The sequence below is a fragment of the Hemitrygon akajei genome, unplaced genomic scaffold (genome assembly GCF_048418815.1).
Source record: "Hemitrygon akajei unplaced genomic scaffold, sHemAka1.3 Scf000072, whole genome shotgun sequence".
Taxonomy (NCBI): domain Eukaryota; kingdom Metazoa; phylum Chordata; class Chondrichthyes; order Myliobatiformes; family Dasyatidae; genus Hemitrygon; species Hemitrygon akajei.
In genome coordinates, this window is record NW_027331958.1 from 2,138,043 (window position 1) to 2,151,455 (window position 13,413).

The 13,413-nt window shown below is 48.5% G+C and overlaps 1 protein-coding gene across 1 annotated transcript in view; it reads left to right on the forward strand.

Annotated features, from left to right (window-relative positions):
* Positions 1–649: 649 nt before the first annotated feature.
* The window catches only part of LOC140722207 (uncharacterized), a 35,897-nt gene continuing 23,133 nt past the window's right edge, over positions 650–13,413 (forward strand). The window contains exons 1-2 of the mRNA XM_073036997.1: positions 650–697; positions 10,689–10,836. Of these exons, the coding sequence (XP_072893098.1) occupies positions 10,793–10,836 (44 nt within the window). The 5' untranslated portion in view covers positions 650–697; positions 10,689–10,792. The remainder of the gene's footprint in view (positions 698–10,688; positions 10,837–13,413) is intronic.

Below are 13,413 nucleotides of genomic sequence, written 5' to 3' on the forward strand. Positions count from 1 at the left end.
AGAAGCCGGTGCGGAAAGTAGTCGTTGACCTGTCGCTGTGTCTGACGCCACTCACAGCAGAGAGTGAGGAGGTTGTAGGTGGTCCCATCTCCCTCCAGTTCACACAGCAACACCTCATCGGGAGTCACACGTGAGTAGACATCCCCAAGACTGATCGAACATGGAAATTTGTCTTGTGTTCTGTGTTTGTGTGTGGGTGTTGCAGAGAGAGAGAGAGAGAGAGAGAGAGAGAGGGAGTGTGTAAATAAATGAAGGTAGATGGAGCTCCTCTGTCTCATCCATCTGTGAGGTTTCAGAAAGGGATTTCTCAGCTCTGTCCGGGGTCTCAGTCACGGAGATCTCATGTGGGGACAGTGAGGGAGAGAGGGAGATCTCACCTCCTGTGGGGATTCTGGGGTATCTCACCTCTGTGGGTTCTCACTGAGGGAGGTTTCATCTCTGTCTTTGCTGTCTCAGTACGGGAGTGAGTGAAGTCTCACTGAGTGAGATCTCATCTGTGCCTGTGGGGTCTCAGTGAGGGAGTGATGAATCTATCCCACTGGAGGTGGATATCCCTTTCGATCCTCAGTTCCCATCCCCATTTACACCTTGTCCTCAGCCCCAGTGTGTCATTTCTCACTGAGTTAATTCCAGTCTTTCATTTCCAGAATGTCACCGGCTGAACTGAGGGTTGTGCTGCTGATCCTGGGTTTTCTGGGTGAGTAATGTCTTGTAGGGACAAACTGCGTGCTGTGTACAGTAAGAGGAAGTAGATGTTATTTATTGTTTCTGTAGACGAGCAGAGACAGCCTGTATTTAATGGGGGAAAAGTACTGAAGGGACCTCGGGAACATTATGAATCCAATTTGACACCGGGACACACGGCATTAGAGCTGGTGATCAGAAACGTCCAGATACCCGGTTTGGTAAAACAACAGTAGGGAGTGGAGGGAGATGGGGAGGCAGAGAGGTGTCAGCAGAGAATTTCAGGCTTGAAGACTGAGGAGAAGGCACGGCTGGAAATGCAGTGATTACACTTCGAGAGGCTGGGACTGGAGGGAGTGTTAAGAGACTGGAGGAGATTACACTGGAAGGGAGTGCTGAGGCTATGTTGGGATGTGAAAGCAAAGTTGGGTTGTATGTTACTTAACCAGATTAGTGAATCGTGGTGGGTGAAGGGGTTCGGGACAATTTCAGGCACAGCCAGCAGAGTGTGTGGAGAGCAGAGTGCAGGAGTGGGAGGTGGCTGACGGTGTGAACGAGAGACAGACTGGGTCAGGGGCGGAGCTAGGTGACGTTACCGAGGCAAGCATCACAGTGGGGCTGTGGTGCCTTTTAAATTTCATTACCATACCTGTCTCAATGACTTCCAGTGGCAGCTCATTCTGCATACGTACCACCCTCTGTGGGTTTCCTCTGGGTGATCCGGTTTCCTCCCACAGTCCAAAGATGTACTGGTTAGTCAGTTAATTGGTCTTTATAAATTGCCCCGTGAATAGCAACAGGCAGAAAATGCTGGAGGAACTCAGCAGGCCAGGCAACATCTATGCAGAAGAGTAAACAGTCAATATTTCGGACCAAGTTTCTTCATTAGGACTGGAAAGCAAGAGGATCAGTCCATCATTTTTTTCCCCAGTCCTTCTTTCCAGTCGTGATGAAGATTTTCAGCCTGAAATGTTGACTGTTTATTCTTTTCCGTCTATGCTGCCTGACCTGCTGAGTTCATCCAGCATTTTGTGTGTGTTGCTCTTGGAATCAGTGTCACTGTGTGTCCTCAGTGACCACTTTATTATGTGCAGAGTGTAATTGGCTAATTAGATATTTGTATTAATGGACAAGTGTGCAGGTGTACCTAGTAAAGTGGCCACTGAGTGTATCCCCAATGACGTGACCCCACAGTCGTCTGTGGTAATGAATTTCACTGATTCACCATCCTCTGGGTAAAGAAATTCCTGCTTATCTCTGTTCTAAAGGGATGTCATTGTATTCTGAGTCTGTGCCCTCTGGTCCGAGACTCCTCCACTCTCGGACACGTCTCTGTGTCCACTCTCTCCAGCCTTTCGATATTTGATAGGGCATGTAAGGAAACTCATAGATAGGCACATGGATGGTAGAGGAATGGAGAGCTGGGTAGGAGGAAAGGGTTCAATTGATCAGAATCAGGTCTGATATCACTGGTATATGTCATGTAATTTGTTGTTTTATGGCAGTACACTACAACACAATATAAAAACTATTATATTACAATAAGAAATATATTTAAATAAAAAATAAGTTGAGCAAAGAGAGAGCAATAAAGTTTTTACAGTGATGTAAATGGGTTAATTGTCGATTCAGAGATCTGATGGCGGAGAGGAAGAAGCTGTTCCTGAAGCGTTGAGTGTGTGTTTTCAAGCTCCTGTACCACCTCCCTGACAGTAGCAAGGAGAAAAAGGCATGTCCTGGGTGATGGGGGTCTTTAATGGTGGATGCTGCCATTTTGAGGTGTTACTTTTGAAGATGTCCTCGATGCTGGGGAGGCTTGTGTCCATGATGGAGCTGGTTGAGTTTACAGTATTCTGCACCTTTTTCTGTTTCTGTGCTGTGACCCTCCATACCAGATGGTGATACAACCAGTTAGAATGCTCTGCACTGTACATCTGTAGAGATTTGTGAGTGTATTTGGAGTCAGACCAAGTCCTTCAAACTCCTGATGAAATGCAGCCACTGTTGGGCCTTCTTTATAATTGGCTCAATATGTTGGTCTGAGGATCGGTCTTCAGAGATGTTGACACTCAGTAACTTGAAACTGCTCACCCTTTCCACTGCTGATCCCTCGATGAGGACTGGTGTGTATTCCCTTGACTTCCCCTTTCTGAAGTCCACAATCATTTTCTTGGTCTTACTGACGTTGAGTGCAAGGTTGTTGTTACGACACCACTCAACCAGCTGATCCACTCACTCCTGTATGCCTTCTCGTCACCATCTCAAATTCTGCCAGCAATAGTTGTGTTTTCGGCAAATTTATAGATGGTGATTGAGCTGTGCCGAGCCACACAGTTGTTGGTGTGGAGAGAGAATAGAGCAGTGGGCTGAGTTTGATCCTTGAGGTGTGCCAGTGTTGATCGTCAGTGAACAGGTAATGTTATTTTCCATCTGCACTGACTGAGGTCTCCTGATGAAGAAGTCAAGGATCCAGTTACAGAGGGAGGTTTTGGAGGTTGTTGATTGGTACTGAGGCTATGATGGTGTTGATCACTGAGCTGTAATCAATAAACAGCAGCCTGACAGAGGTATCGCTATTGTCCAGATACCAACCCGGTCGAAAGAAATTTCTCACATCCTTCCTGAACTCGGCTTGACTCCCCCTCCTTTAGCAGCATTTCAGCTGGCTTAATACATGCAGTTGGGGTTGCTGCCTTTCCCTTTCCTTTATCTCTTTTGGGAGCAAAACACTTCGGCGCTATGTGACCAGCTTTCCCACAATTATAACACGTAAAACTGGGGAACTTCCCTCCAGACTGCTTCTCATCCTCGTTACCCTTTCTGCTCGTCCCCCGCTTACTCTCTGACTTAGCCGGAGGGCTCTCTCTACCATCCCTACTACCCCTCTGGTAGCTCTTACTTGGAGAAAATTTTCCCTTGTGAGTTAAAGCGTACTCATCTGCTGACTTGGCAGTTGCGGCCAGGGTTTCTGCCTCTTTCTCATCTTGATAGGTCCTCATACCCTCAGGGACGCAGCTTTTAAACTGCTCAATCAGCATCAGCTGTTTCAGTTTGTCAAAATCCCCATTGACCCCTTTCGAGGTGCACCAGCGATCACAGTACATCTGCATCTCACGGGCAAACTCTAGATACGTGTGGTCCCATGGTTTCCTGAAATTCCGAAACCTTTGCCGAAATGCCTCCGGAACCAACTCATAAATCCTCAGTATATCCCCTTTTACTTCGTAATTCTTTGCCTCATCTGTGGACAATGACGAATAGGCTTGCTGGGCCTTCCTCTTAAGTACACTCTGCAGTAAAACAGCCCACTTCTCCTTCGGCCAGTCCTGATTCACAGCGACTTTCTCAAAATGTAGGAAATACCTATCGACATCCATCTCCTCAAATGGGGGAACCAACTTAACCTCCTGACTAACCTTGAACCCCCTGACTAGGTCTGGCACTCATCCCCCCATCCTGCATTGCCTTTAACTTTGCCAGCTCAAACTGCTTCTCTTTTTCCCTTTCCTCTTTCTGTCGTTCTGCTTCTTCCCTCTGTCTTTCCACTTCCACTCTCTGTCTTTCTACCTCTGCTTCCAGCTGTTTTATTCGGAACTCATGTTCGTACTTCATTTTATCTGCCTGAAGCTGAACCTCAGCCTCAGTAAGTGCTTTACCCTCAACAAACATCTCCAATGCCTCCTCCTCGAATTTCCCCTCGGCTACGTAATGATGTGCTATTAACAGCTGTACCTGAGCCTTCTTCATTTCAGTGGTCACCTTAATCTTTAACTTACGAGCAATTCCCACCAGTACATCCCACTTAGCCTCGTCCAGCCCCTCAGGGGTTGGATCTGCCACAAACTTATTAACCTCAGACTCCATTTCTGCTGTTTTTCCACACCAAATTAAATAAGGGAATTTACCCAATCAATTCAACAGCCCCTCAATTTGACGTTCAAATTCCCGGAAGGAGGCCACAGTTTGTCACGTACCCTGTGACCGGGTTACCAAACCAGCAGAAATGGAGTACACGTTGGAGTCTGGTATTACTGTAACTAATAGTGTTTATTAGTAAACTAAGTAATACAGTACTGTAAGATGAAAATATATATAAAACAGATTAGCAATGATAAATACAGAAGTGTGGAAATAGGAATCAAAGCCAAGCTCTTTCAAAGTCTAGGGGTAAATGAATAGTCTTACGATGATGAAGAGTTCAGTTCAGTTTAGTTTAGGTCGAGGTAGTTCTGGTGTAACGTTGGAGAGACAGAGCGAGAAAGAGCGAGAGGTGTTGCCATTGCCGTCGATCTTCCTGTTGTCTTCCTGTTGCAGTCACCAACTGTGACCATACCAGGCACAACCTTTCTTCAGTGGTGAGCCTGTCACCCAGGCGAGGCTGGACACACACACAAGCCCCCACTAGCTGCACCTTCACACACCGTGAGCCTCTGATCGATTCCCCTGAATCGATCCTCCAAACCCCCACCTTCACGTGGGTGCCCAACGCTCTTTCAGTGTCCCGTGGTGTGTCTGCTGGTATCTTCGCAGACCTGCTTTTTATCTCCCCTTGCGGGGTACCGGCTGACCATCACCTGGTGCCGCCTTGCTGTCTCAGCAAGAATCTTACAAGCAGGCAAAGAGAGTGTCCTTGGAGCAAAGGTAAACAATCAGCTAAAGCCATAATATTAAATCATGTCTCTCTCCCTCTCTCATCTGCAGCAGGATGCCTCCCCCCCTTCTTCTTTTCCTTCTTCTTCTCCTTCTCCTTCTTCCCAAAATAGATCTTCAGTGATGTTGACAGCTTCTCTCCCCCCACCACCTCCCAACCCGTTCCACACTATTTACGTCCACTGACCAATTGAAGATGATACCCAGCTGGTGTTGTACAATCGATGGTCAAGATGGTGTCTGGGGAGTGTTGTACCATCGATGGTCAAGATGGTGTCTGGGGAGTGTTGTACAATAGATGGTCAAGATGGCGTCTGGGTCGTGTTGTACAATAGATGATTGAGATGGTGTCTGGGGAGTGTTGTACAATAGATGGTCAAGATAGTGTCTGGGGAGTGTTGTACAATAGATGGTCGAGATGGTGTCTGGGGAGTGTTGTACAATAGATGGTCAAGATGGTGTCTGGGGAGTGTTGTACAATAGATGGTCAAGATGGTGTCTGGGGAGTGTTGTACAATAGATGGTCAAGATGGCGTCTGGGTCGTGTTGTACAATAGATGGTCGAGATGGCGTCTGGGTCGTGTTGTACAATAGATGGTCGAGATGGTGTCTGGGGAGTGTTGTACAATAGATGGTCGAGATGGTGTCTGGGGAGTGTTGTACAATAGATGGTCAAGATGGCGTCTGGGGAGTGTTGTACAATAGATGGTCGAGATGGTGTCTGGGGAGTGTTGTACAATAGATGGTCAAGATGGCGTCTGGGGAGTGTTGTAGAATCAATGGTCAAGATGGTGTCTGGGGAGTGTTGTACAATAGATGGTCAAGATGGTGTCTGGGGAGTGTTGTACAATAGGTGGTCAAGATGGCACCCTGTTGTGCTCGCCGTCTAGAGTGTGCCTCAGATTTAGTTGTTTTTATGAGTTCATAGTGCTGGTTTTGCAGACAGAGTGAGACGTTGGAGGTCTGATTAGAGTTCAGTAACGTGGATATGGACGTGTTAGAGTTCAGGCCTCTGCAGAATATTCGAAGACCAGAGATTGTTGAAGGACATGAGGAGACCTGGCCTTTTGAAGATGCCCTCGACGGTGGGGAGGCCATTGACCATGATGGAGCTGGTTGAGTTTACAACCCTCAGTAGCTTTTTTCCATCTTGTGCTTTGGTATCTCCATATCAGACAGTAATGCAACCAGTTACAATGCTCTCCACAGTACATCTATAAAAATCCACTGTGTCTTCAGTTATAATTTATTATTATAAACTTATTATTATTAGATCATTAAAACACAAATTATTAGAATATTAGAAGTAGAGACAGACACTGTTTACCCTTCTTGCTGCCACAGTAAAGCAGCCAGCGTAATCAAATACCCCACCCTGGACATTCTCTCATCTCCCCTCCCATCGGGCAGTAGATACAAAAGTCTGATAGCACGTACCACCAGGCTCAAGGACAGCTTCTACCCCCACTGTCATCTGACTCTTGAACAGACATCTTGTACGATAAGAGGATCTGTCCTGGGACCAGTATGTAAGTGTCATTACAAAGAAGGCATGGCAGCTCCTCTACTTTCTGAGAAGTTTGCATAGATTCAGTACGTCACCTGCTTTGAGCACACTGACTAGCACGTGTTCAGAGAGGCTGCAACCGATGGCAATTCTACCAAGTTAGAGGAGTACACAGCATCAGTGACCAGCTACATCAGCAAGACCATCACTATACGTGCTAACCAGAAGCCATGGATGACCGCGGAGGTGCGCGTGCTGCTGAGGACCCGTGACTCCACCTTCAGAGCAGGCAACAAGGCAGCCCTAACAAAAGCAAGGGCCATACTGTCCCAGGCCATCAGAGGGGCAATGTGTGCACATGCCCACAGAATCCACAGCCACTTCCAGGACTGTGCGGGTGATGCCTCCCTCCCAGATGTGCTGAATAACTTCTACGCACGTTTGAGGCAGAAAATGACGTGGCAGCGAGGAAGTCCTACAAATGATCAGGTGCTGTGTCTCCCCGTGGCTGATGTGAGAAGCACCCTGTGCAGGGTCAACCCACGGAAGGCTGCCTGACCAGACAACATCCCTGGTAGAGTGCTCAGAGCAGCTAGCAGATGTTCTCACTGACATCTTCAACATCTCCCTGAGCAGTGCCACCATTCCAATGTAATTCAAGGCCGCCACCATCGTCCCCGTGCTGAAGAAGTCTTCAGTTTCCTGCCTAAATGACTACCGTCCCGTTGCACTCACATCCATCATCATGAAGTGTTTCGAGAGGTTCATCATGAGGCATATCAAGACCCTGCTGCCCCCCTCACTCGACCTCCTGCAGTTTGCGTACCGTCCCAACCGCTCAACAGACGACGCCATTGCCATCGACCTCCACCTGGCCCTAACCCACCTGGACAAAAAAGACACATACGTTCAAATGCTGTTCATAGACTTCAGTTCAGCATTCAACACAATCATCCCTCAGAAACTGATTGGAAAGCTGAGCCTACTGGGCCTGAACACCTCCCTCTGCAACTGGATCCTAGACTTCCTGACTGGGAGACCTCAGTCAGTCCGGATCGGGAGCTGCATCTCCAACACCATCACACTGAGCACGGGGTCTCCCCAGGGCTGTGTGCTCAGTCCACTGCTGTTCACTCTGCTGACCCACGACTGTGCTGCAACACACAGCTCGAACCACATCATCAAGTTCGCCGATGACATGACCGTGGTGGGTCTCATCAGCAAGAATGACGAGTCAGCTTACAGAGAGGAGGTGCAGTGGCTAATGGACTGGTGCAAAGCCAACAACCTGTCTCTGAATGTGAACAAATCAAAAGAGATGATTGTTGACTTCAGGAGGGCACGGAGCGACCACTCCCTGCTGAACATCGACGGCTCCTCAGTAGAGATTGTTAAGAGCACCAAATTTCTTGGTGTTCACCTGGCAGAGAATCTCACCTGGTCCCTCAACACCAGCTCCATAGCAAAGAAAGCCCAGCAGCGTCTCTACTTTCTGCGAAGGCTGAGGAAAGTCCATCTCCCACCCCCCATCCTCATCACATTCTACAGGGGTTGTATTGAGAGCATCCTGAGCAGCTGCATCACTGCCTGGTTCAGAAATTGCACCATCTCGGATCGCAAGACCCTGCAGCGGATAGTGAAGTCAGCTGAGAAGATCATCGGAGTCTCTCTTCCCGCCATCACGGACATTTACACCACCTGCTGCATCCGCAAAGCAAACAGCATTATGAAGGACCCCACACACCCCTCATACAAACTCTTCTTCCTCCTGCCGTCTGGGAAAAGGCACCGAAGCATTCGGGCTCTCACGACCAGACTATGTAACAGTTTCTTCCCCCAAACTATAAGACTCCTCAATACCCAGAGCCTGGGCTGACACCTTGCCCTACTGTCCTGTTTGTTATTTATTGTAAGGCCTACACTGTTTTGTGCACTTTATGCAGTCCTGGGTAGGTCTGTAGTCTAGTGTAGTTTTTTTTTCGTGTTGTTTTTTACGCAGTTCAGTCTAGTTTTTGTACTGTGTCATGTAACACCATGGTCCTGAAAAACATTGTTTCATTTTTACTATGCACTGTACCAGCAGTTATGGTCAAAATGACAATAAAAAATTACTTGACTTGACTAAAGTTTTGACCAACTTCTATAGATGCACAGTGGGGAGTATTTCTGACTGGTTGTATCACAGCCTGGATTGGAAAGACGAATGACCAAGATCAGAAAAGTAGTGGATCCAGCCCAGTCCATCACAGGAAAAGCCCTCCCCACCATTAAACACATCTACAAGCAGCATCCATCATCAAGGACCCCACCATCCAGTCCATGCTCTCTTCTCACTGCTGCCATCGGGAAGGAGGTACAAGAGCTTTGGGTCCCACACTACCCTTCAAACCATCAGGTTCCTGAACCAGTGTGGATAACGTCAATTCCTATCTCAGTGTCTCTTAAATACCCCTGTTATACCTGACTCTACTACCACCACCCCTGATAGGGTGTTTCACACACCCACCATTCCCTGTGTAAAGAACTGACCTCTGACATCCAGTCTATACTTTCCTCTAATCCTCTTAAAATTATGCCCTTTGCAATTAACTATTTACTTATTCATTGGGATACAGCGTGGAACAGATCCTTCTTGCCCCTCCAACAATTCCTTGATTTCATTGTAGGCAAATCACAGGACAATTTACAATGCTCCCCGCTATGAGGCACCTCCACCCTGGGAAAAAGTCTCTGGTTCTCGACTCAATCGATGCCTCTTACCATCCGGCATTGTTCCAATGAGAAAAGCCTGAGCTCACCCAGTTGATTATCAGAAGACATTAATCCAGGCAGCACCCTGGTATATCTCCTCTGCACCCTCTCTAAAGCTTCCACATCCTTTCAATAATGAGGTGACCAGAACCACCCAACCCGGTCCCTCCTGCCACACGTGGGGAGCACATGAAAATTGTAAAGGGGGTTGGCAGCAGGAAGGAATGGGGAAGAGTGAAGGAGAATGGAGAGGTAGGAGGGGATAGACTGGGATAGATGGAAGAGGAAAAGGGGAGAGTAGGCAACGGGGAAGGGGCAGATAGATCTGGAGTGTGGGATGAAGAGAGGGGACTGGAGGGGAGGAGAGATGCTGACAGGCAGCCATAATTACGGGGTGGGGAAGTTTCCCTCCGAGCCACCCACTGCTGTGACTTGGAGATACATCGCTGGTCCGAGAACGAGGTAACCAGAACCATCCCAACATCTGCTGTGCCACACATGGGGACCACGTGAAGATTGTAAAGGGTCGGTGGAGGGAATGGGAAAGAGTGGAGGATAATGGAGGGGTAGGAGGGGCAAAACTTGGATGCAGGGAAGTGGGAAAGGAGAGAGGAGTGGGTGTGGAGAAGAAACGACAGGGGGAGCGGAGGCAGACAAAAGGTGGGGAGGGGATAAGGTCTTGGGAGTGGGATGAAGAGAGGAGACTGGAGGAATGCTGCAAGGGAGCCATAGTTGTGGGGATGACGGCTTCTGGAAGTTTCTCTCTAAGCCACACACTTGGACATACATTGCTGTTCCTTCAGTGTCACTGAGTCAAAATGCTGGAACTCCCAAACATCATTGTGGGTGTCTCCACACATCAACTGCAGCAGTTCAAGAAGTCAGCTCACCACCACCACCTTCTCAAGGGCACCTCTGGTGGGGAAGTTAAATACTGGCTCAACCTCTGAAACTCACATCCCCTTGGGGAATAAAATAATTATTGATGCCCTGGGGTTGCTGAGGGTGGAAGTGCAGATGGGGGTTGTGGTTGGCAGAGGAAGAGGATGGGGAACGTGAGCTGTACATTAACACTGAACATTGTTCTGTCCCTCAGTCACAGACTCCGCACTCAGTGATCCATGTGTAAACCACACCGTCCTGGATCAGCCCTGGAGGAGCACAGATTGTGCCAAAACTGAGTGTACTGGTGGACAACGGATGGATGATGGAAATCTTGAAGTGGGATGGTACAGATTTCACAGGTAAAGTGAGGAGATAATCACTGAGAAACTGGACATAGAAGGGGAATGTAAACAGGGGAACAAGGGGTGTGTGAATGGGAAATGCAGGGAGACCGGGATCATTAGTGACCACACTGAGACGGGGAGTAAATACAGGGAGAGGGGAGATCCCACATTCTCAGGGTAGAGACAAGGGGGAGGTACAACAGAGAGGGAATTCCCAGGATTGTGGGGGTGTTATTGACCAGAGACAGGGTACGGACAGGGTGAGTGTAATTTCCCATGTCTCTCTGAGTGAATAAAGTCCCTCAGATCAGGGACTGACTTTCTGATTGTTGTTTCAGTTCCGGAGGATGGAAGATTCCCGAGATGGTCGTTCCACAGGAACATTGCTCTGGGAAGTACCCAGGCTGGTTAAACGGTAGGGTCAAAATTGACATCAGTGGGGCTCAGTTATTTTTGCAGAGGATCAGACTGATGACCCTGATTCCTTCAGATACGAACACAGAACTCAGTGAGAGGACTTCCCACAGTCACCCAGACCACACTCCAGTCTCTGATCCTCGTGGAGTCCAGTGGAGGAGTTCCAGCTTCCTGGAGTTCCCTAGGAGTTCGGCTGTGGTTCCATGAGTCAGAGCTGGTGAATTCTCTGAATGTCGGTGAAATTTTTACAGTGGCCGAATCTGGGCTTTGCAGTTGAACCTGAGTTTGGGAACATCAGGGGTGGGGCTTCACCGAATGTTAGTCATATAAGCACTGTGGCTTCACCTGGTTTTACAGTATCTGTGTGGAGCTTCAACAAATGTCAATTACACCAGGGGCGGGGCTTTTCCTTCTGCCAATCACACTGTCAGGACCTCACTTTCTGTCAGTCACACCATTAATATATTTTTGTGACCAGACTAAACTCCTGGGACCCACAGGACCTCCCCAACATGAGCTGGTCTTGGGGTCCAGGTTCTTCCCCAGGGAGGGTCTTCCTCATGTGAAGGCAGCAGATCATTAATGACTGAAACTGTGGGTTGTGAACCACTGATTTACAGTGGGTCCTGATTCACATTCCTCGCTGTACTGTGGGACCGGGTACATTTTACAGTGTTTATAAATCTCATTCCAGGTCCCCATCCCAACGTGGGAGAGGGGGAGGTGACCAGGACTGTCTGCTTCAGCAAGGGTAAAAAACCCTGTGACAAGAGCCTGGAGATCAGGGTGAAAAACTGCTCCGGTTACTTTGTGTATCAACTGAAACCAACACCATTGGGTGATGCTGTGTACTGTACAGGTAGGTCACAGATCCCCAGTGACACTAGAGTGTGTAGGGGGGGGGGGGGGGGTGTTAGGAGAAAGAGTGAAAATCTAATGTATCTGACTCTATACCACCCCAGGAAGGGCAGAGCCACTTCCACCCTGGGAAAACAGTCTCTGGTTGTTTACTCAATTTGTGCCTCTTAACTGTATGTACATCTCTATCAAGTCACCTCTCATCCTTCTTTGTTCCGCATAGAAAAGCCCGAGCTCACTCAGTCGATTATCATTCATCCAGGCAGAATCTCCTCCACACACTCTCTAAAACTTCCACATCCTTCCGAGAATGAGGTGACCAGAAACACCTCCACATTTGCCCTGCCACACATGGGGACCACATGAATTTTGTAAGGGGTCAAGGGAGGGAATAGGAAAGAGTGGAGGACAATGTAGCGGTAGGAGGGGAAAGACTGGCATGGAGGGAAGTGTAAAGAGGAGAGGAGGGGGTGTGGAGAGGAGGCGACAGAGGAAGGGGTAGTAGAGGCTGGTCAAAGGTGGGGAGGGGATAAGGTCTGGGAGTGGGATGAAGAGAGGAGACTGGAGGGATGCTGAGAGGGAGCCATAGTTGTGGGGATGACGGCTTCTAGAAGTTTCTCTCTAAGCCACACACTTGGAAATACATTGCTGTTCCTTCAGTGTCACTGAGTCAAAATGCTGGAGCTCCCAAACATCATTGTGGGTGTCCCCACACATCAAGGACTGCAGCAGTTCAAGAAGTCAGCTCACCACCACCACCACCTTCTCAAGGGCACCTCTAGTGGGGCAGTTAAACACTGGCTCAGACTCTGAAACTCATGTCCCTTCGATGGATAAAAATAATTATTGGTGCCCAGGGGTTGCTGAGGGTGGAAGTGCAGATGGGGGTTGTTGTTGGCAGAGAAAGAGGATGGGGAACGTGAGCTGTACATTAACACTGAACATCGTTCTGTCCCTCAGCCGCAGACTCCGCACTCGGTGATCCGTGTGTAACCCACACCGTCCTGGATCAGCCCTGGAGGAGCACGGATTGTTCCAACACTGAGTGTACCGGTGGACAATGGATGGATGATGGAAATCTTGCAGTGGGATGGTACAGATTTAACAGGTAAAGTGAGGAGATAATCACTGAGAAACTGGACACAGAAGGGGAATGTAAACAGGGGAACAAAGGTGTGTGAATGGGAAATACAGGGAGACCGGGATCATCAGTGACTACACTGAGATGGAGAGTAAATACAGGGAGAGGGTAGGTCCCACGTTCTCGGGGTAGAGACAACAAAGGGAGAATTCCCAGGATAGGTTTCAATAGGGTAC